Here is a 23926-nt window from a genome sequence, read left to right as displayed (position 1 = left end):
ATGTATAGAGATATAAAATGAACACGGACAGCAGCTCAGATCATTTGCTCTGAGAAGAGTTTGATGAAAAATGAGTTGAGCAGATTTTGGCGTCTTTGCAAATCTGAGCACAGTTTGAGACGTTTTTGATCTCTTTCGTGACTCTAGAGGAGATTGCTGTGATCTTTTTCTTGAGACAAAATGAATCATAGAAGAAAACATTTCTTGAGCATCAAATCATCATATCAGAATGATTTCTGAAGGATCGTGTGACACTGAAGACTGGAGTAATGATGCTGAAAATTCAGCTTTGATCACAGGAATAAATTACACTTTACTATATATTCTTATAATCTTTACTGTATTTTTTTATAAAATAAAACCAGTCTTAGTGAACAGAAGAGACTTCCCAAACTTTTAACCGGTAATATACGGTATAATTTTAATTTATCTTGGGCAATTTATTAACACTTAAAGTCATTATTTTTCCTGATAGAATCTTTCAAACCTTGCAATAATTTGCATTGGAAATGGCAAGCATGAAACAGACATGGAAAAGTTTGTGATGTTTGTCGTCAAACAAGCCAAAGATATCTGATGTAATGATTGTTCTTTGACAAATTAATCGACTTAGCCTTTGGAAATTTCCCCAGGGCTGATGGTGCATGCTGGGAATCGGCCCAAAACCTCACTTGTATTGTACCAACATACAGACAACTATGGAAAATCCTGTGGGTTGTACAAGAGTGTGACTATGCAAATGCAAATCGACTTCATTGTGTTCATTCCACTGGGAGCAAACTTTATTTACACTTTATTGTCATAATACATCTGTTGCTGTTACAGGAAGATAAATGTGAGCAGTTTAGCACAATGAGCTTGATTCATTCTGTTAGTAAATGTCCCTGGAATCATTGCAGATGATATTAGCCAGTGTGTGAAAATACAGGACAGTCTTAAAGAGACAGTCTTCACCCTCATGTATTATTTACATTCTGTATTTCTATTAATTCATGCTGTCGTACTCCAAAAATCTCCATAAAAGCATCTTTCAGTCTTTCATGTGACTCGTGTATTTCAAGTCCGCTGAAGTCATATGATGCAAATCTCATTTGCACTAGTGTTCAGTTAAAAAATTGGGACCTTTAAATATGCTATGATGTAATTGGTTCATTTAAAAAAAAAAATCAGCTATGAGAGATCTTAATGACTTAAATGCTAATTTGGTTATTACATAAAGCTATCATATTGTGCATTAGTCAATTTTACTATTTTTCATTTTGGAGCTTGGCAGACCCAGTCTACATTTAATTTAATTTAATTTAATTTAATTTAATTTAATTTAATTTAATTTAATTTAATTTAATTTAATTTAATTTAATTTAATTTAATTTAATTTAATTTAATTTAATTTAAAAAAAATACAGTAAAAATAGTGAAATATTATTCCAATCTAACATAACTGTTTTCTATGTGAATATATAGTAAAAAGTAATTTATTCCTGTGATCAAAGCTGAATTTTCAGCATCATTACTCCAGTCTTCAGTGTCACATGATCCTTCAGAAATCATTCTAATATGCTAATTTGTTATTATCAATGTTGAAAACAGTTGTTTGGCTTCAGATGTGGAAACCGTGATACATTTTATTTTTCAGTATTATATTATATTATATTATATTATATTATATTATATTATATTATATTATATTATATTATATTATATTATATTATATTATATTATATTATATTATATTATATTATAGCAACCTGGATATTTTTTCAAATAATTTACACTCACATCCATGTGCTCTTATAATGCAATTCTTCAGTTCCTCTCCAAAATCTGACATGAGGAATGCAGGAGTGTGTGTTTAAGTGTGTGTGTTTAACCAGCTTATGTTCTCTGTGTTGTTCAGGGTCCAGTGGGAATGATCGGAATAACCGGAGTGGTCGGACAACCTGGAGAAAAAGTAAAAACTGAGACATGGTCTTTATCTTAAACCAAACATACTTCCACCGTTTTACCATAAACACATTATGATCTTGTTTTGGAATATGATGATTGTGTTCCACTGTGATGAAATGAATCAGCTACAGTGAAACCTGATTTGAAGACTTAAATGAGTCAGAAAGCGTAACCGTGTTTGTGTGTTTATTGTGTGTGTTCAGGGTGATCGAGGTCCTCCGGGTCCTTTGGGTCCTCCAGGAGAGAAAGGTTCAACAGTAAGAACTTATTTCACATTAACAAACATATATTAAATGCAATGCATTGCACAGCAAAAATGTTTTCTTCCTGAGTATTTTTGACTTGTCCAGTACAAATATCTAAACATTCTAAGATATATTTACTGTAGAAGCAAAATGACTGAAGATATTAAGTGTGTTGTTGTTGTTGTTGTTGTTACTAAAAACTGGGTCAAACTTAAGTGAGTTTGTGCTTAAAAAAAAGGACAAATATCTGTCAATAGGCTTAGAAAAATAAACAATGTAAAGGGAAAAGGTTTTTTTTTTTTCAGATCTTAACCTGTTCAGTAGTTGGTTGGGTCGGTGGTTAGTGGGTTTATGGTGATAATCGTGTGTCTGTCTCTTTGTATTAGGGGTATCCGGGTCTTCCAGGAGGTCCTGGAGACTTTGGCCCACAAGGTCCACCAGTAAGTTTACCCATGATCCTCTTCTGTTTGAGATGTAAATTTCATCTGAAAAAATCCTTGACTAAAGACATTTTCAGATTATTTTAGTCTAAGTAGCTGGAAAACCACAAATACAATCACTATTAATATGATTAAATTGCTTGTCACTTTTGACCAATAGGTGGCGCTGTCAAATTGATGTTGTGTGGTCAGTGTGAGGAGACATTGACATGTACAAAGTTTGGTGTCGATATGCCAAAGTATTGCAGAGTTACAGCCTCAGAATCAGCTTGGCACCATGCCATCAAATTTGTTGATGCGTTATTCGAGAACGGTTTGGTCAATCAAAAAGACTTTAAATACTTTTAGCAGGCATGGTCTGAAGATGATCTGAGCCAATTTTGGTGAAAATCCAACCAATTTTCTAGGAGGAGTTTGAAAAAGTATGTTTTCAAAGAAATTCAAAATGATGGACAAAGAGTTCAACCAACTATGGCATAACGTGTTTCATTGTTCTCTTTATGACTCGAGGAATCTATCAAGACCAGTTTCATCCAAATAAGCTAAATTAATCAAAACTATAAGCATTTTTTTAAATTTACGAGTACCTTCAGGAGTCCTGATGACACATACAGAGTTTCATAACGAGACCCCAATGCGTTTATAAAATATAGCATTTTAAGGCAAAATTCAATATGGCTGACGCCCAAAATGGCTGATATGGGAAAAGTGGGTATCATTTGACTTGGTATGCTGCACTGAATCAAAAGATTTTTGGGCAAACCATTCAGAAGTTATAAGAAAAATAAGCCATTTTTCATATCTCCTGACCAGTAGGTGGTACTGAAACGCTGCATGTAGCCTCAGGTCATGCTTGTGATGACATGTACCAAGGTTAATCTCAATACGCCAAAGCAGGGGTGTCCAAACTACAGCCCGCGGGGCAAATGCAGCCCGGGGATGAATTTCAAACGGCCCGCAGCTTGTCTATTAAAATCTATTATATGTGGCCCGGCATGCATAATTTACAAATCGTGCAGTTTCAACACAATGTCAACACAAGGTGGCAGTACTAGATTTTAGGCCAGGGAAACATTCACGAAACAGCGCTACTGGTGCGCAGGGCGCGACTCACAAGCTCACGAATATGTTTACATGCTGAGTGTGGCTGATGTTCAGACTGTCCAGTGTAGAAGTGATATGCACACAGACACAGTGGTTGCGGTCGATTTTGGGGTGTAAAACTGAGGTTAAGAGAAACTTTCCACATCAAAGTTGAAATTTTACTTTGATTCTTTCTGTCTCTTTTTCTCAAGGGTCCACAAGGGCCGAGAGGAGCAGCAGGCGTTCCCGGGCCCAAAGGACGGAGGGTGAGAGGAGTAGTGAAACAAACTGATGCTTTTGTTGCTTGTTTTTGTGTGTGTGTTGCTAATGATGTCAGGAATCTGAACTGAAGGAGAGAGATTTGACTGGTGGAAAGCTTTGATTTACAGTTTTGTACAATGTGAAACGTTTCTACAATCTTAGTGAACACAAGTAGAACAGATTTCTGAATATTTTGGATTAGATTTTATATTGTCTATCTTCATTTTAATTTTAGTTAAAGTTTTAGTAATTGTGTTGTTTGTTTTAGTCATTTTTCTTAGTTTATTAGTATTCATGTTCATATTCAGATAATTCCAAATATGTTATTCAATTGTGAGTGCAGCAAGTTGTGTTTGAGATTTCAGGATTCCCCTCATTTAAATAGCTCCAAATATGCAAATATGGCCACCTAGTGAACAGACTTTCCCGGAATTACCGCAGGCTGACTGTCCTAGTAATAAATCCACAGGCTCTGTTTGTACAATGCTTCAGTTTACTGCATTCAGCTCTCTATCTGTTCAGAGATCAGTGTGGCTACAAGTTTTGTCGTGTCTTGCTGACTGAGTGATTCATGTTTGCTAGATAAACCACAGGGACCTCTAGCGGTCAAACTGAATATGACCCCAAAATCAGAAAGAAACTGAATCTAATTACTGTTTAATTTGTATAGAAGTTTTAGTCTTTGAATTATATAAGTTTTAGTCATTTAATTGTGTTTTTGTCTGTATAGTTTTTATTATGTTTTAATTTAGTTTTAGTTATTTTAGCACTTCAACTTAAACTAAATGTAAATGAGAAATGTTAGCAAATGTTTAATATATTTTTTTTCAGTTAATGTTTATTTTATTTCCAGTAATGACTTTTTTATGGTGTGTATATATATATATATATATATATATATATATATACATACACACAAAATTCTCAAATTTTTTGTTAAATTTTCATTATTGTATTTATTTAATTTGTATTAACAGTATTGGCTTTTTTTGTCACCCTTTTGTCTTTGTAGGGAAATTAATTGCGTATAACAAACTAATGTTCACAACCAATGCAACATAACATAAAGGGTTAAACTGTCTTAAAGTTACAGTAGCAAAAACAGCCAGTTGAATTAATAACAGGTCAGTGTGAGGATAAACGTTCATGAATTATGTGCAGGAAACCTTGACTAACATAATAAGTGGAGAAGAGAAAGAGCGTGTTTGACGTGAGTCCTAATGACACAGGATGAAGTCTGTCAGAGGCCACAGAAGCTGATGAAAAGAGGTTTGAGGTTCATGCCAAACTCTGCAATTAAGAGAATGTTCCTCTCTGTTCTGTTTATATAAAACTGTGCAGATCTCATTTTAATGATGGTGAGGATGGGCGACTTTAAACCTCTGTGTGAAAACATGGCAGACAGATCGCTTACACATCCTGAACAAAGAGCTCAGGCTTTCTGAAGAGTCAGGACTCTCCGTTCATGAACCCAACATCCGCAGATGAGACTAACAAGACAGCTTTTAATACATTATTGGCCGGTTCTAGATTCAATTGCTGTTCAAAATCAATATAATGCCTTTTAAGATCAACTTCTTTTGGACAAATTCTAAGGAAGTGTTGCATGGCACTCCCAGAATGCACTGCAACAAGGTTGTTACAAGATGCTGAACAAAATGAGTAAAATGTTGTTATAAAGATCCCTGTAATTCATTCAGTACTGAAAAATATAGATTGAAAAATAGTTTAGTGATATGTAATATTTAAACCAGTGTTTTTGGTATTATTTATATATTTAGTAGTATTAATTACAATTTTTAATGAGATTTTTTATATATTTTCAGTTTTCACTTTTATTGATGTTTTTTTTTTTATTTAATTTATTTTTAGTCATTCAAGTTCTTCAACTTTGTTTATTTCAATTTGTTTTTAATTTTTGAAAATAAAATAATTATTTGAAGTTTTAGCAATATTTTTATGTGCTTTTGTCATTTTTTTCTTTTTAAAATATTTCAGTTTAGCTTTAATTTATTTTATTTTAGTTTTAGTAATTGTAGTTCTTCAATTTATTTATTTCAGTTAGTTGCAAGCAGCATTTCATATTTTTGCGTAAGTTTTTAATTTTTTTCATCAAATTTATATCAGTTTTATTTCAGTTTACAATTTTTTAGTTTTAGTTAACAATAACAACATTGATATGTCCTTGTTTGTCTATGAATTTGAGTTAAGTTTTAATAATTAATGTTTAATAAGTTTGATAATGTTTCTAATATTTAATTGTATATTTTATTATATTTATATTTTATTATTTTTTTTAAATATTCTTAGTAAACAATAACAACACTGACTTAAACATATCACACGTAAGCAACATTTTATCACCAAACTATTATTATCAATTGTGATTTACATCTCTTGTAGCTTCAGTGCTCTATGTTCCATCTCAATGAGGGTTCGACAGTGAGACACACTCATTTCTGTAACTCACACTTTCATATTCTCTTTTTTGGTTTTGTTTGGCTTGTGCTGGATTCTGGTTGTGTTTGGTCTGGCGTGTCGTCTCTGCTCTGTTGGCTCATTGATCAGCTAGCTGGACTGTTTATAAGGATGAACTTAATATTTATAAAATAAATCTCACAAGATGATCGTGAACGTTTTTTGTTGTTGTTGTTGTTGTAAGGATGATATATGATAGTCATGAGGTTTAAGGCACAATGCTACAGGCAAAGCTTTTTTTTTTTTTTCATGCAATGGTCAATTTTGATATTTTGTACTATTTTGATTCCATAACATGTATTCTTTCAGACTAGTGGAAAGAAAACATCGAAAACACACATTTAAGTGTTTATCTTATTGCACTTTTTCTATTTGCGTCTGTATATTTCAGTTACACTGCATACCATTAAAAGATTTTTCGTCCACTTCAGCAGCACTTACAAACACCAAAATTTACAGTTTTATTCCTGACCATATACTGTAGTTTTTTACTGAGGGGTTTGTTCAAATATCATTCACATTGATTTATATAACATTTTATTCCAAAAAACACATTTTTCTCCATCTGTTGATAGTATTTTCAGATTTATGCAGTGATAAAAAGAGATATCCAAAATCTATTCTGTAAAAAAATGTAACTCTAATATGTCAACAAAATCAAACAAGAATTTTGAACCTGGCTTCATCCAATGTTCAGATATATTTTCTGTAAATGTATGCAACTTAGTGTATATTTAATTACCCAATGCCTCATGTGCATATTAATACATAACATTTCCGAATTTGCAATTCTTAATGTAATCAATCAGCTAGGGAATCATAATGATGTTTATTAGTTAATTTTTTACCCTATTCACAAGTGTGAAATCACAGCCGGACTCATATATGGTGTGTGTTTTTGTCTTTTAGGGCCCGAGAGGACCTGACGGCCCTCGAGGGGAACCAGGCCATGAGGGCGTAAAGGTACCAGCATCCCGTATATCACCTATACTGTTAGAAAAAAGGTTCTATATAGAACCCTAGGGTTCTTGATTCAATTTTAAAGAACACTTTATGCCAAAAAGATTCTATATAAGGATAAATGTCTTCAATGATTGAACACTCATGTTTTACAGGTTATTTCAACTTTTTGTAGTAATAAAGTGTGTTTATGAGCTGCTTCATTTATAAAATTGAATTAACTAAATTAATTTATTAAAACCAAATCCATAAAATGATCCCATAATGGGAACTACTAAAAGGTTTGATATATGAAGTGCCTGACGGAACCCTTTTAGGTTCTATGTAGAACCTTTTCTTCTAAAAGTGTGTTATATTCACACATTTACAATTAAATAAAAGTTAAACTTTCATTCTGGGAAACATTGTGATGGCATCATTTATGTCCCTAGAACTTCCTGTTTCAATAGGAAATATATCACACAGGATAGAAAACTGCACTCTTTAGATCATTTCATGGGACCTTTCACACCATCGCAAACCTGACAGCAGTTACATTGATTTGCATTACAAAGCCACTGAATGATCATGATGCGCAGACACATCACACATGCTTGACGGCTCGACTGCTTTTATTTTGCAGGGTGAAAAGGGATCTGCAGGGAGGAATGGAGCTCCGGGATTCATCGTAAGCACCTCTGTGTATAGTTTAGAGATTAAAATGTCCACAGAAGTGAGAAGAATGAGACAAAATATTCATTTAAGGACATTCTCAAGTGGGAAAACTACTTAAATTAAATTAAATGTGTGTTTTTGAGGGTTTGTGCTAGTCTGTAGTCATCATAATAAGCTTTATATGAAAACAATCACTGTATATGAGACTGTATGTCCTCAATCAGATGTGCTAGATAAACATGTTTTCATGAGGACATACCAGTGTTGCTATTGTTGACTAGAACTAATTGAAATAAAGCTGAAATAACATATAAATATTAGATGAAAAACTTAAAAAAGTACTAGCAGAAAATTAAATTAAATCTAAAATTGAATATAAGATAAATAGTAATATTATTAATAATAAATAAATACTTTTTATTACACTAAATAGCTACAGACCTAGGTTATTATAATGAACTAATTCTAAGGCCATACTCATTACTTATTAAAATAAAGTCAAATATAGAGAAAAATTAAACTTATCTTCTTTCAGCTAGTTACTAAGGCAACATTATTATTTTACATTTATATTTTAATTTAGTTTAACCTGATGTACTAAAATATCCAAAACTGTAATAAACAAACAAATAAATAAACAAATACATAAAACTATATGCACATATCTTAAAAATGACAAAAAGATAAAAATAAAAATGACAAAAACATACAACAAAACTACTAAAACTATAAAAGAAATTAAAATGACAAGTATTGATAAAAAGCTATAATAGTATGTCAATAAAACTAAAATAACACTGCTAAACAAAGCCAAACCCTAAACACATATTTTGCCATTTTTAGAAGTCAATAAACACATGATTTAGCCCTTTTTGGACCATAAACCCTGTTTAAAGACACATGCAAGAGGTGTTTTTAAGATTTAGAAATTCATGTTTCTCTATTTTTATCCCCAAAGGTACAGCTAGATACAAATAATACTAAATACACACATGAGGCAGAAGTGTACTGTATTTACAGCTGAGAGATCATGAGCTCCATCAGTCATTAGTTATTAAAGCCTGAGATTGGATCCATAAATCTGGTCTTCTGCTTCAACTCAAAGCACCGATCATGTAGATTAATGTTTTTTTGTTCAGAGGAGGTCAGTGATCTTGTTGTTGATGTGTGTTTGTGTTTGTTTGTAGGGTAAAGCTGGAGGTCCAGGGAAGAGAGGAGCAGCAGGAGCCGCTGTAAGTCTCTTTCTGTGTGCCAGTGTTGACGAGGAACCGACTAGAAATTGTCATGCTACTGGCTTAACTATGTTTCGGCAGCGTGACAACTGCTTTCTTAACAGGTTGCTTTTGTATTCCAGTATAGATCGATTTTTATGACAAATCAGTCTCAGGGTTATTAGTTGAATCGGTCGGAGCGGTTCTTGACTTACTGAACTACATTATTATACTTTAATTCTGTCCAAAATGAAAGGAACTGAGGTCAGTTTTTGATTTTCCTCATTTCCTTTTAATATTCAAAAGAATCATTAAGGAGCCAGAATCAATCAGCAGTGTGTTGACGTCACAGGTCAGTGTGTGTTTCCTGTAATAAAGCAGGCGGGTTTGTGCTGTCAGGATGAGTGTTTAAACTTCACGTGGGTTTAAGCCTGAGGGCTTTTAGGTGCTTTTGAGCTCACAGCGTCCTCTGGTGCCACGCATGGGAACTAGAGGACGCTGGGCTTTTTTTTTTGAGCAAAATCAAATCAAGTCAACTGATTTTAAGTGAAAAAAATGATTTCATTTCATTTCATTTTATTTCAACTTTACTTCAAACCGTCAATCAGAATTGTTATGTGTTAGGCAGGATGAATAGAAAATTGATGAATAGAAAGTTCTAAAAGAACAACATTTATTTGAAATGGAACCTTTTGTAACATTATAAACGTCTTTGCTGGATAAAAGTTTCTTTAAAAATGAAAACCTACATAGTCAGCTACCTTCTAAGACAGCATCATGAAATCTTATAAGTGGCTGTTTTGGAAATGCATCATACAAAGCACACAACTCACAACTGAACGTAACACAGTTTGTTCATGACAGTGCATTCTGGGATTGTCTGGGATGCTGCATGTAATGAATTTGAATCTGGCCAGTTAGATGTGATCATGTTGCCTTAAAATCTGATTCCTGTGCATTTATCTCCTTGAATATGAAGCGTGTGAAGTGAACATATGGAAGCATTTATTGTGCAAGTAAGATTTACTTCTGGAAAATGAAAGCGCACTTGTGGCTCGTGATGAATGCCGTGATGTCAGTGTTATTAAAGCAGGTATCAGCAGTCTTGGAAACTGAGCGTCTCTGTTGAGATATCCGTGAGAAAGAGTTTGATAAGACAAGTGGATGTTAAAACCAGAGCGATTCCTGTTTCTCAGCGTCGGTGTCTGTGCTGATAGTGATTGAGAAAGACGGGAAGCAAAACAGAGGAAGAAAATAAGAGAAGAAAGACTGTGGACTCACGGTCCCCGCTGGATTACGGCTCATGGTTACCTTTCCATCACAGAAACAAACACAAACTTATTGTTTCCTTGAAGAGCTTCTGTAAAGAAGGAATGTTTTGCAACCAAATCAACCACTCTACATATATAAAGTTAATTTTTAATTAACAAATATAGATATGAAGTGTGGAGGGAAAGAAGTATATAGTGGCCACAAATTAACAATTTGTTCTCATTACTTATTAATACATCAGCATGCTTTAATTCATTCCTTCATTTGACTAAATCATGGTTAAATCAAAACCAGGGAATGAATTAGTTCAATTAGTTAGGAAAATGGGAATCAAATTATTACAATGGAAAAGTTTTTCCTTTGCATTTTTCTTATACAAACGACAACATTGTCAGAACGAAAATGTCTAAAATCGCTGTATTCTGCTGCCAGGCCAGTAGATGGCGATGTCACTTTGTAAATAAACACTACACATCTATAGACTGAACACGTAACACGCATGCGCGTGACGTTACAGTTTTCATAAATTCGCGTTTTTGTAGTTTTACACAGAGATGATAGCGGTATCGTTTTCAAAAACTTGCACTTTGAAACCTGTTTTCAAAAGTTTGCATTTTTAAGCCCCCAAAACGCTTTTGTTGTGTAAATGAACCGCAAAATGCATAAAAGTGTTTTGTTTTTAGTTGAAAACTCTGTTGTGTAATTGTGTGTAGTAAAAGTAATTTAGTAATACGAGGGAACAAATTACATTGTATGTATATATGTATTTAGTAAAATGAGGGAATGAATTATTATATTTTGTATTGAATATTTAGTCATTTTTATTATTGTTTTTTTATCAGATATGTATATCATTTTTATTTTAGATTTTATTTTAATACTTAATTATAATTAAAGTTTTAGTAATTTTGTTGTGTATTTTCATCATTTTTATTAGTTATTGTTTTTAATATATATAGGTTTTTTTTATTAATTTTTATTTCAGTTTTAGTTGTTTTAGTACATCAATTTAGAATAAATGAAAATGAGAAATTTTGCTTTGACATCTAGCTAAAATAAAATAGTTTTATAAAAGTTTTATTTAATTTTATTTATTTCCTTTTGCTATATATTTATTCTCACTGCCGTCCAGGAGAAACCGTGATATTATTGAGATCTCATTTGTGATTTTTCTGTTCTATCGAATGTTTTTCAAAGTGAATTATGTATAATCAGATTTTATAAAGTCTACACATATATGAATCAGATGTAATTGGTGTGCGTGTGTGTGTGTGTGTGTGTGTGTGTGTGTGTGTGTGTGTGTGTGTGTTTTACAGGGTAAAGAAGGTCCACCCGGCAGCACAGGTGAAAAAGGTCCTCCAGGTAAACCTGTGAGTATTACAACACAAACCCAAATTTGCATTCTCAAACGAGCATAATTCACATAAAAAGGAGTGTGTTTATATAGAAAATCATTAAAGACTTCTGTATGGCACAGCTAGGTCACATTTAGTGCTGGATCAGTGTTATTTAGGATCATATATGTACCATCATAGTGTTTGTTAATATTCTGAATTAGCTTTATTTTCATATTTTTAGTTTTCACTTTATTTAAAGTTTTAGTAATGTTATATTTCAACTCATTTTAAGTTAGTTGCCAAATTGTAAAAAATTTCTTAAGTTTTTTTCAATTTAAATTTTTCATCAAATTCTTATATTTTATTTCAGCTTTGTTTTTTTATATATACACTTCCATATAGCTTTAAATTATATAATATTTGAGTTTTAGTTTTAGTAATTTAGTGTCTTTCAACGTAAACTCATTTTAAGTTAGTTGCCAAATTCTAATAATTTCTTACGTTTATTTACATTTAAGTTTTTAATCTAATATTTACATTTAATTTTATTTTTATTTTTTTTATTTTTTTTAATAGTTTTAGTTACATCACTGACCTGCTTTTTAAAATATTTCTGTATTTCTAGAACTGAATGTTCATTTGTATCTCACATTGTTGTTCACATGTGCTAAACTTTCATAAATGTACTGTGTATAGTCGCAGCATTTATATATAATGTTTTTGCAGATTGTTGTTGCATCTTTCTTGTGTAACACATGTAAGTCATGCTGTGAAGGCCTCAGAAGGTTTGTTTAGCTCCTCCTCATGGAATTTGCAGCATGTTTCGTGTCATTACGTCTAAACATGAAATCAGCCACTCTGACAGCAGATGAAAGACTTTTAACAGTGTCTCTGGAATGGCTTCATGTCTCCACTCTTTTATTCCCTGTGCATCTGACACACGCTTATCCGTACATATATCCACACATGAACAATGACTCTTATGCTGCTCATATGTGCACTAAAACAAACATGGCGAAATTCACTTCAAGTTAGGCGTAATAGTAAGACCCCTTCACATCTAACGCCAATATACATCTGATACATCTAATATGTCTGATTTATATGATCAAAACAAGACCGAGCAGGACTGGTTATGGGAAATTCATGTTTGTTTATTTTTGGTAATTGTGCATGATTTCATATTTATTTCATATTTATGTGAATGTTTGGTTTTGATTGTTTAGGGGTCCAGAGGCCCTCCGGGGGACGCGGGACCAGATGGAGAACAAGGTCACGAGGTATTTCCTGAAATAAACTTATTGACGTGTATAACAGAGTTCTCCTGCATCTAATTATGCGGTAAAATGTGCATTTGCAAATTAGATAAGGGACAATACAGTACAGTGCCAAGTTATATAATACCATTAAATTCAATAGATTACATAATATAGGCACCCTAAGGAGTGTAACACCACACAGAACACTACAGAGAAGTCAATAATAGCACAATTTAATTATTTTTAGTAAATGAACTATGTTGCAGGGTATTTAATAGAGCTTTGTTTTTGAGTTTTGGGTCTCAAAGTACACGTGTCATTCTCGCTTTTGTGTGTGCACAGGGACCTCCAGGACCTGAAGGAGAGCAGGGGCCCGTGGGTGAACCTGGACTCAAGGTGAGACAGACCAGCCCAAAACTCTTAAAGGCATAGTTCACCCAAAAATGACTGTATTATTTACAAACCCGATTCCAAAAAAGTTGGGACACTGTACAAATTGTGAATAAAAACAGAATGCAATGATGTGGAAGTTTCAAATTTCAATATTTTATTCAGAATACAACATAGATGACATATATAAAAAGTTTAAACTGAGAAAATGTATCATTTTAAGGGGAAATAAGTTGATTTTAAATTTCATGGCATCAACACATCTCAAAAAAGTTGGGACAAGGCCATGTTTACCACTGTGTGGCATCCCCTCTTCTTTTTATAACAGTCTGCAAACGTCTGGGGACTGAGGAGACAAGTTGCTCAAGTTTAGGAATAGGAATGTTGTCCCATTCTTGTCTAATACAGGCTTCTAGTTGCTCAACTGTCTTAGGTCTTCTTTGTCGCATCTTCCTCTTTATGATGCACCAAATGTTTTCTATGGGTGAAAGATCTGGACTGCAGGCTGGCCATTTCAGTACCCGGATCCTTCTTCTACGCAGCCATGATGTTGTAATTGATGCAGTATGTGGTCTGGCATTGTCATGTTGGAAAATGCAGGGTCTTCCCTGAAAGAGACGACGTCTGGATGGGAGCATATGTTGTTCTAGAACTTGGATATACCTTTCAGCATTGATGGTGCCTTTCCAGATGTGTAAGCTGCACATGCCACACGCACTCATGCAACCCCATACCATCAGAGATGCAGGCTTCTGAACTGAGCGCTGATAACAACTTGGGTTGTCCTTGTCCTCTTTAGTCCGGATGATATGGTGTCCCAGTTTTCCAAAAAGAACTTCAAATTTTGATTCGTCTGACCACAGAACAGTTTTCCACTTTGCCACAGTCCATTTTAAATGAGAAAACGCCTGCGCTTCTGGATCATGTTTAGATATGGCTTCTTTTTTGACCTATAGAGTTTTAGCCGGCAACGGCGAATGGCACAGTGGATTGTGTTCACTGTGTTCACTTTCTGGAAGTATTCCTGAGCCCATGTTGTGATTTCCATTACAGTAGCATTCCTGTATGTGATGCAGTGCCGTCTAAGGGCCCGAAGATCACGGGCATCCAGTATGGTTTTCCGGCCTTGACCCTTACGCACAGAGATTGTTCCAGATTCTCTGAATCTTTGGATGATATTATGCACTGTAGATGATGATAACTTCAAACTCTTTGCAATTTTTCTCTGAGAAACTCCTTTCTGATATTGCTTCACTATTTTTGGCCGCAGCATTGGGGGAATTGGTGATCCTCTGCCCATCTTGACTTCTGAGAGACACTGCCACTCTGAGAGGCTCTTTTTATACCCAATCATGTTGCCAATTGGCCTAATAAGTTGCAAATTGGTCCTCCAGCTGTTCCTTATATGTACATTTAACTTTTCCGGCCTCTTATTGCTACCTGTCCCAACGTATTTGGAATGTGTAGCTCTCATGAAATCCAAAATGAGCCAATATTTGGCATGACATTTCAAAATGTCTCACTTTCAACATTTGATATGTTATCTATATTCTATTGTGAATAAAATATAAGTTTATGAGATTTGTTAATTATTGCATTCCTTTTTTATTCACAATTTGTACAGTGTCCCAACTTTTTTGGAATCGGGTTTGTACTTTCTTCTGTGGAACGCAAAAGCTGCTGTTTGCAATGCAATGGAATCAGATGATTTATTCTGACAAGCTTTAATAATAATACTAACAGTATCAAAGTGAGATCTATTGGCATTTGGCAACTGTGTCTTTGTCTTTTTTCCAGGGTGAAATGGGACCTGTCGGAGAAGAGGGTGAACTGGGCCAACTGGGCATCAGAGTGAGTCAAAACCCCACACCGACTCCATTCGCACTCCGAGTGAACGTGATCCATCGGTGTATTTTTATTGCTTTAACTGATGTGAGCCAAACGGTGTCAATAATCTGAAAACGGACCCTCGGGCCGTCCACTCACTCACGCACACTGAACGTCTTTGTCTCTGTTCACTCAATTATTCAAGCAATTCTCTGTGTTTGTTATTGGATATTATGACATCGGGTGAATCTCACGAAACCTGTCAGGAGTTTATCCAGCTCGTATTTCACCCACAAAATCAAAATAAATAAATCACCTAGTGGAAAAAATTCTCATATGTTATTCAAACTGTAAAACATTTATCCGTAATCTTGGTAATATTGCAATCAGATATGTTGATTTGCTTATACAAATAAAAATGTCTGTAATGGCTACTGGGAAAAGCAAATAAGCACATTTCTGCTGCATTGAGGGTCAGCACAGCTGGTGTGTGGGATGAATCCCATGATGCTTTACTGCATTTAAATTCTGATCTGGCACCATTTGTCTTAGGGTCCTCCAGGGCCACCCGGAGAGGACGGACATCAAGGGAAGGATGGACCAAAGGTGAGAATGCAGATTCTCTACTTACATTTACATTGAGGCATTTATCCAAAATAACTTGTTCTGCATTTAATGTACACATATTGTTTGTAATTATTTGTGAAATTTATAAATGAATAGCAATTTCTACAGATATTTCTAAATGAAAATTGTTTCAAAGTAAATCCTACACCATTTTTCCCTGCGTATTTGCATCGACGGTGCACACATTTTGCAAAAACTTGTGTTTGAGTTTTTTCTTTGGTTTGCCCAGAATGCACTTGCATACATTTTATTTGGCACCTTATTATTTCTTTCTTTCTTTAATTAATCAGGTGCAATACGCATTAATAATACATGAAAAAAGCCTTGGCAGGTTCATGTTAAAGACAAAGTTATAAAAACCCACTCATTATTGGAAATAAGTTTCATGTAATTTATGTCTCCGTTACTTCTTAGGGTGAGCCAGGTGACCGTGGACCAATAGGAGAAGCCGGGGAAAGGGGCGAGATCGGTGACTCCGGCCCACCAGGACTTCCTGGAGATGCTGGGGCAAAAGGCTTCCCGGTTAGTGATGTAAAAGTGATGCGGTGTATACAACGTAATGCATTTTTGTGTCATTTAGTTGTGCGTGGTGGCACATGTTCACTTTAAATCTCTCCACAAACAGCTCTTTAGATAATCAAGTCTGTTATGAGATGGTCTGAAATTTGATGTGATGTTAAAGCAGATGTTTCTATATCAGGGACCCGAGGGCAAACAGGGTCTGCCGGGCAACCGTGGACGTCCAGGAAAGAAGGTATCCTCATTAATTATAGCCACAAAACCTCATTAAATTGCACCAAAACAATTTGAGGAACCCATACATTTGAAGTGCACAAGAGACTGAAGTGAGTATTGTGTCAGAAATAAAACGGACCTCAGATCGAGCCCTGTGGTACTCCTTCCAGATTCACAAATACACTTACAAGGTTTCATTTGTTAAAATGAGTTAACTGCATTAGTTAACATGAACTAACAATGAACAATACTTCTACAGCATTTATTAGTCTTAATTATTGTTAATTTCAACATTTACTAATACATTTTTAGAATTTAAAGTTGACATTAGTTAATGCACTGTGAACTGAAACAATGAACAGTTGTGTTTTTATTAACTAACACTGACCAAAATATTTCACTGTGATTTTTGCTCACTGTTAGCCCATGTTAATGCTTTCGTTAGTTAATAATCTCAATTAACAAATGAGACCTTACTGTAGTGTTACCAACTTTTCATAACACCGCTTCTCCTTGTCTTGGCTCGCTCTCTATTTTCACATTACATTCGCTTTTATCTTGTTTTTCTCACGTGTAAATAATGTAGACCCATTGATGTTTTCATCTTCCTCTTTCGTAGGGTGAGAAAGGGCCGCCAGGTCACCTGGGAGAAATGGGCTCGCCCGGCGAAATCGGACAGGCCGGGGAGAGAGGACTCAAAGGTGCTCGTGGAACCAGAGGACCCGCAGTTAGTGTGCTTTCTCCTTTAATGCATCCCTCTAAGTCTTCTGATGCTGAGATTGAGAATTGGCTGTGCAAATCCCAAACACGTGATCACCCTAATCACCGTGACAAAGTCTTCAATAGAAGAGCCAAACAATACAGTCTGAATGAGAGAAATGGATGCACTGAATTCATTAACAAAGGGAAACTTGGGAATATTGTGTAGCTTGAGCCCACAACTTTAAAATGATACTGCATTGTGTTGCTGTATTTGATTGCACCACTGGGGGAGTCCTAGATAATGGTGTATTATATAAATAATTTATGCTTTTTTGCCACACAATTACAGTACAAATGTGAGATTTGTTCAAAGTAACGTGTTATTGGATTGTTTTGTTAGTTAAAGCGGTGTCGCTCATTTGTTAACGTTAGTTAAAGCATTAACTAATAATAATAGCATACAAATAAAAAAATGCATTGGAAAACCTTATTGCAAAGTGTTACCGTTAAAGTAATTGGGTATTACAATTCTAATTGCTGTATAAGCTGAATCAGTGAGTTACAGAATCGTAATAATTTCCTTGGGCTCTTTTCAAATGTGTTTTACCCTCAAACTCGCTGTTTTTACTGGCTCAATTAAGGCGTGTGTAAACATTAGCAGGATTTGGAATTGACCCAAAGCTTTTTGATGGGATTTACACTAATGCCGTTAGAGATACTAGGGTCTAATCCGCTTTTCTTGTACAATGCAGTTAAGCGCCTGCTGATTTGGTGCTTTTAGGCCGGATTTTATAAGCAGAGGAAATGTCTGGGATTGTTTTATTTTGCCCCAGCGTTTCCCTCGGGGTTTTAATGACATCGATGAAATATAAAAACAAGTGTCGTTAGGGAAACCTACCGTCTTGTTTTCATAAGCGAATGCTTTTCCAAGAAGCCATAATGGGATGAGCAGCAGGAGTCATTTTTTTAAGACACCATCCAATAATATGTTTTTCAGGACGACATTGCTGACAGGAAACACTTGGGTTATTTTTAGCAGGTTATTTGTTGAGGTACGACGAGTACGCCACCAAACATGAGCTAACGTGTGTTTTGTTCATTACCTTGCAGGGTCGACCTGGAGTTATGGGACCTCAGGGAGAGCCAGGACTGCAAGGTTACGAAGTGAGTTGCGGTTTCAGAAGACATGCATGCAAATACATGCACTCATGAATGCTTACAAAAACAAACACTCACACTGGCAGAAAGTATTGGGACTAAATCCCTAAAGTATCACTTTTGTGGATTTGTTTGCAATGCGCACTTCCCAAAACGAAGACCAACCAGACATGATTATTGTTTGATTATCTCAAATGTCTGCCAATTAATCAGCCCAGCCAGTATATTACCATTCAAAAAGAGTCGTGCTTTGGATTAGACGAGAAAATTATCTATTTTTAATCTTTTGTTTTCTTTATCCATAGGGTCACACTGGCAAGCAAGGTCCAGCAGGCCCCCCGGGACCAAAGGGAGAAAAGGTTATACAACATAATTTGATATATTGAACATTAATCTCAGCCTAAATGTCCTCTTTGGGTTAAATTATTACATATTATGCTTAAAACTCTATGTAGTCTATGCAAAAAGCAGTAAATCATATTGTTAAAGTATCTATAATTGGTGTTAAGCCAACGTTTTAAAAAAAAATAGTGTGAAAATGCATTTTAGATTCTGAGTTTGACTAATAATGTATGTTTTTCAGGGTTACCCAGGAGAAGACAGTAAAACGGCAGGACCGCCCGGGCCCTTAGGTGAACCAGTAGGTCTTAATTTCCTTTAACTTCCTGTTTTTGTTCAACATCTGGAATGAAATCACAAAAAAAGAGCCGATGATATTTACATCTCTATAATGAAGAAATAAAACATATCAGTGTGTGTGTGTGTGTGTGTGTTTGCAGGGGGCTCCAGGAGAGAAAGGTGAACGTGGGGAACCAGGAGATGATGGATATCAGGTTAGTGTCTCTGTAAAGAGGAATTTCATGCTTTGAAAAAATAATTCCTGTTCACTAACTAGCTTATTTTTTATTTTAACTGTAGTGCCCAAAGGAGATTACTCATTTTAAACCATTAAGAAGGAGAATAAGTTGAGTTTAGCTTTGTTGAAAGTGTGAGATTAGAGAGATCACCTGTAATAAGGTCTCTGGAATAATTGGAATTTCATTTAAAATTTGAATTTAAAAATTGGAATTGTTAGTGGCTTATATAACTACCTATCATCACCATAACAACCACCCAAAACACCCTCGCACCACCCTAGCAACTACCAAGAACACCCGAGCAACCACTCAGCAGCAAACTTAAAACTACTCAGAACATCTTAGAAACCACTTAACAACTACCCAGAAAACTCCAGAAACCATATAGAGCCTCACAGAACACCTCAGCAACAGCATTGAAACACCATAGCAACCACACAGTGACCTAAAAAACCCTCAGAACACATCAGCGGATGCATAGCAACACTATGGCAACCATATAGCAACATTATAAAACAAACTCTCAAAACACCTCAGCAAATGCATAGCAACACCCTAGCAACCATACAGCAACATGATTAAAAACACTCAGAACACCTCAGCAACTGTATAGTAACAACCTAGTAACCACACAGCAACATGATAAAACAAACTCTCGGAACACATCAGCAGATGCATAGCAACACCCTAGCAACCACACAGCAACATTATTAGAAACATTCAGAACACCGCAGCAACTTTATAGAAACACCCTAGCAACCACACAGTGACATGATAAAAACACACTCAGAACACATAAGCAACTGTATAGCAACAACCTATCAACCACATAGCAAAATGATGAAAAAAAATCTCAGAACACATCAGCGGATGCATAGCAACACCCTAGCAACCACACAGCAACATGATTAAAAACACCTCAACAGCTATATAGCAACACCCTAGCAACCACACAGTGACATGATAAAAAAAACCCTTTCAGAACACATCAGCAGATGCATAGAAACACCATAGCAACCATCAGCAACATGATAAAATAAACTCTCAGAACTCCTCAGCAAATGCATAGCAACACCCTAGGGTTGCAACATGATTAAAAACACTCAGAACACCTCAGGAACTGTATAGCAACAACCTAGTAACCACACAGCAAAATGATTTAAAAAACTCTCAGAACACATCAGCAGATGCATAGCAACACCCTAGTAACCACACAGCAACATGAATAAAACACTCAGAACACCTCAGGAACTGCATAGCAACAACCTAGTAACCATACAGCAAAATGATTAAAAAAACTCTCAGAACACATCAGCAGATGCATAGCAACACCCTAGTAACCACACAGTGACATGATGAAACAAGCACTCAGAACACCTCAGCAACTATATAGCAACACCCTAGCAATAACACAGTGACATGATAAAAAAAAACTCAGAACACATCAGCAGATGCGTAGCAACACCCTAGTAACCACTCAGCAACATGAATAAAACACTCAGAACACCTCAGGAACTGCATAGCAACAACCTAGTAACCACACAGAAAAATGATTTAAAAAACTCTCAGAACACATCAGCAGATGCGTAGCAACACCCTAGCAACCACACAGCAACATGAATAAAACACTCAGAACACCTCAGGAACTGCATAGCAACAACCTAGTAACCACACAGCAAAATGATTTAAAAAAACTCTCAGAACACATCAGCAGATGCATAAGAACACCCTAGTAACCACACAGTGACATGATGAAACAAGCACTCAGAACACCTCAGCAACTGCATAGTAACACCCTATGAAATACCAAGCTACGTTAAAAGTCACTCAGAACACCTCAACAGCTGCATAGCGACACCCTAGCAACCACACAGCAACATGTTAAAAATCCCTCAGAATACTTCAACAACTACATAGCAACACCCTAGCAACCGCACAGCAACATGTTAAAAATCCCTCTGAACACCTCATCAAGTGCATAGCAACACCCTAGCAACCAAACAGAACGCAGAGCAATAGAATAGCAAGTCCTAGCATAGTAGCGGTGACTTTTGCAAGCACCAGAATCCCATGTTGTTTGTTCTTCTTGATCTAGATTAAACTGCTCTCCATCAGTTCGAGTGCTTCTTTCCCCTGCAGGAAATTCCTCCGACGGCCTGTTTTCATCAGAAACAGTCGACACTCAGATTCATATTGGTTATGTCAACACTGCAGTAATACGTGTGTGTGTGTGTGTGTGTGTTTTAGGGTCACGCAGGGGTCACCGGCTCTCGGGGAGCCCTCGGTCAGCAGGGATCTCCTGTAAGTGTGATACGTGACCAACTCTGTAGCTCTGACACAAACCCTAGTGAGCAGCAGATTCTAGTGCTCTACATAGGCGGCAACTAGTGCATGATGGAAATAGTGCTGCTCATCAGAAGTGCACTAGAGATTCAACTCGCAACTGAGTTTGAGTTTTCCTCTCTGAGCTATGATGCCTTAAAATGCTGTCTAGGTAGGTGACTCACTAGGACCTGAAGCAGAGGTTTTTGTTGCATAACTTTCCTAATTAAGTTACCGGAAAATGTGACTTAGCAAAGCCAATTTTTGCAGTTTTTTATATAGTTAATTTTGGACCCTAGCCACACGCCTGTGGATCAGCGTAACATCACACTGCATAATGAAGTTAAAGAGAGATATTTTCATTATTGTCCAGGGATCTCCTGGGCTACCCGGCGAAGCAGGACCCAAGGGCGAGAAGGGAATTCAGGTCTGTGTGTGTATAAGTGTACTTGCATTAATTCTGCACTATGTAGCATGTATACTGTGTGCAAGTATGTGATTTTTTTCTGTATGCATAAGTCTATAGCCAACATGAAAACAACAGAAGTCAATGGCAGGTCACCACTGTAGTGTGTGTGTTTAATTGTGTAACAGAGGGAATTTTATATTCCCTTGTTTCTCTTTGCAAATCCGTCCTGTAAATCTCCTGTAAAGCCTCATTCACATTCACAAATATCCCATTCAGATATTAGCCAATGGCATTAACAGTCTGAGAGAAGTGCTTTTGGCCACCCAGCGTGGCTTAATTCCATCGTATCAGGAATTTTGTGTTTGAATAAGAGAAGATTATAGCAGATTCTTTATCACGAAATGGAAAAATGTTTCTTTTAAGTCATAAAAAACATTCTTAGGTAACAGAGCTTTATATAAGGGTACTAAATAAGTTTATGTGCGTGTTTTCAGGGACTCGCTGGTAAGAAAGGATCCCGAGGCCTCGCTGGAGCACCAGGTCTTGAGGCGAGTATCTAATAATGATTTATGATGGCTTGTCTTTGCAAGTCTTAAAGGGATAGTTCACCCAAAAAATGAAAATTATCCCAAGCTTTACTCACCCTCAAGCCATCCTAGGTGTATGACTATCTTCTTTCAGACGAAATCAATCTGAGTTATATTTAAAAATATCCTGGCTCTTCCAAGCTTTATAATGGGTGTGAATGGGGGCCGAGATTTTGAAGCCCAAAAAAGTGCATCTATCCATCATAAAAATAATCCAGGGGGTTAACAAAGACCTTCTGAAGCGAAGTGATGGGTTTTTGTAAGAAAAATATCCATATTTAAAACTTTATAAACTAAAATAGCTTCTGGCAACGGCAGTACACGAGTCGATTTCCGGGAAGAGTGACCTCTGACCCGACGTATGACGTATTGATGAACACAGAAGCCAGTTATTATAGTTTATGAAGTTTTAAATATGGATATTTTTCTTACAAAAACCCATCACTTTGCTTCAGAAGGTCTTTATTAACCCCCTGGAGTCAAATGGATTACTTTTATGATGGATGGATGTGCTTTTTTGGGCTTCAAAATCTCAACCCCCATTCACACCCATTATAAAGCTTGGAAGAGCCAGGATATATTACAATATAACTCTGATTGTGTTTGACTGAAAGAAGAAAGTCATATACACCTAGGATGGCTTGAGTAAATTATGGGATAATTTTCATTTTTGGGTGAACTAACCCTTTAATGCCATGTGTAAACAGCAGCTGCAGGCTCCATCCCCTCTGGCAGGGTCATGTGACTCTCTCATGCTTTTCATTTCCATCTCGTCTTTAGGGTCCAGTGGGTTTGCCAGGGCCCAGAGGGACGGATGGGTATCCGGGATCCGACGGGCTTCCTGGTCTTCCCGGTTTACCGGGTCTCCCTGGATCGAAAGGCCGAACAGTGAGTGTGAAATAACCAATACACACGTCTACACATAGATATAGACCGCGGCAGATTCATGTGCTACTAAAATGTATCTTAAACTTATTTTAAAGGGGTAGTTGATTATTATTTCACTTTTTAACTTTAGTTAATGTGTAATGTTGCTGTTAGAACATAATGCAAAGGGTTGTTTAAGGACTACAACAAACGGCTGGTAGGAACTACAATGCGCTTCTTCCTGGGTTAGTGACATCACAAACCCTAAAATTTACATAAACCCCGCCCCTGAGAACAC

General features: G+C 35.9%; 1 protein-coding gene across 1 annotated transcript in view; it reads left to right on the top strand.

Annotated features, from left to right (window-relative positions):
* The window catches only part of LOC125259634 (collagen alpha-1(XXIV) chain-like), a 105488-nt gene that overhangs the window by 66502 nt on the left and 15060 nt on the right, over positions 1 to 23926 (top strand). Inside the window, exons 25-47 of the mRNA XM_048177426.1 lie at positions 1898 to 1951; positions 2151 to 2204; positions 2579 to 2632; positions 3928 to 3981; positions 7364 to 7417; positions 8037 to 8081; positions 9256 to 9300; positions 11868 to 11921; positions 13115 to 13168; positions 13490 to 13543; positions 15335 to 15388; positions 15917 to 15970; positions 16406 to 16513; positions 16692 to 16745; positions 17346 to 17453; positions 18539 to 18592; positions 18892 to 18945; positions 19170 to 19226; positions 19366 to 19419; positions 21691 to 21744; positions 22139 to 22192; positions 22669 to 22722; positions 23542 to 23649. Of these exons, the coding sequence (XP_048033383.1) occupies positions 1898 to 1951; positions 2151 to 2204; positions 2579 to 2632; positions 3928 to 3981; positions 7364 to 7417; positions 8037 to 8081; positions 9256 to 9300; positions 11868 to 11921; positions 13115 to 13168; positions 13490 to 13543; positions 15335 to 15388; positions 15917 to 15970; positions 16406 to 16513; positions 16692 to 16745; positions 17346 to 17453; positions 18539 to 18592; positions 18892 to 18945; positions 19170 to 19226; positions 19366 to 19419; positions 21691 to 21744; positions 22139 to 22192; positions 22669 to 22722; positions 23542 to 23649 (1389 nt within the window). The remainder of the gene's footprint in view (positions 1 to 1897; positions 1952 to 2150; positions 2205 to 2578; positions 2633 to 3927; positions 3982 to 7363; positions 7418 to 8036; positions 8082 to 9255; positions 9301 to 11867; positions 11922 to 13114; positions 13169 to 13489; positions 13544 to 15334; positions 15389 to 15916; positions 15971 to 16405; positions 16514 to 16691; positions 16746 to 17345; positions 17454 to 18538; positions 18593 to 18891; positions 18946 to 19169; positions 19227 to 19365; positions 19420 to 21690; positions 21745 to 22138; positions 22193 to 22668; positions 22723 to 23541; positions 23650 to 23926) is intronic.

Source organism: Megalobrama amblycephala, linkage group LG24 (genome assembly GCF_018812025.1).
Source record: "Megalobrama amblycephala isolate DHTTF-2021 linkage group LG24, ASM1881202v1, whole genome shotgun sequence".
Lineage (NCBI taxonomy): Eukaryota > Metazoa > Chordata > Actinopteri > Cypriniformes > Xenocyprididae > Megalobrama > Megalobrama amblycephala.
The sequence above is the reverse complement of the archived record's forward strand: the minus strand, read 5'-3'. Positions and strand labels throughout refer to the sequence as shown.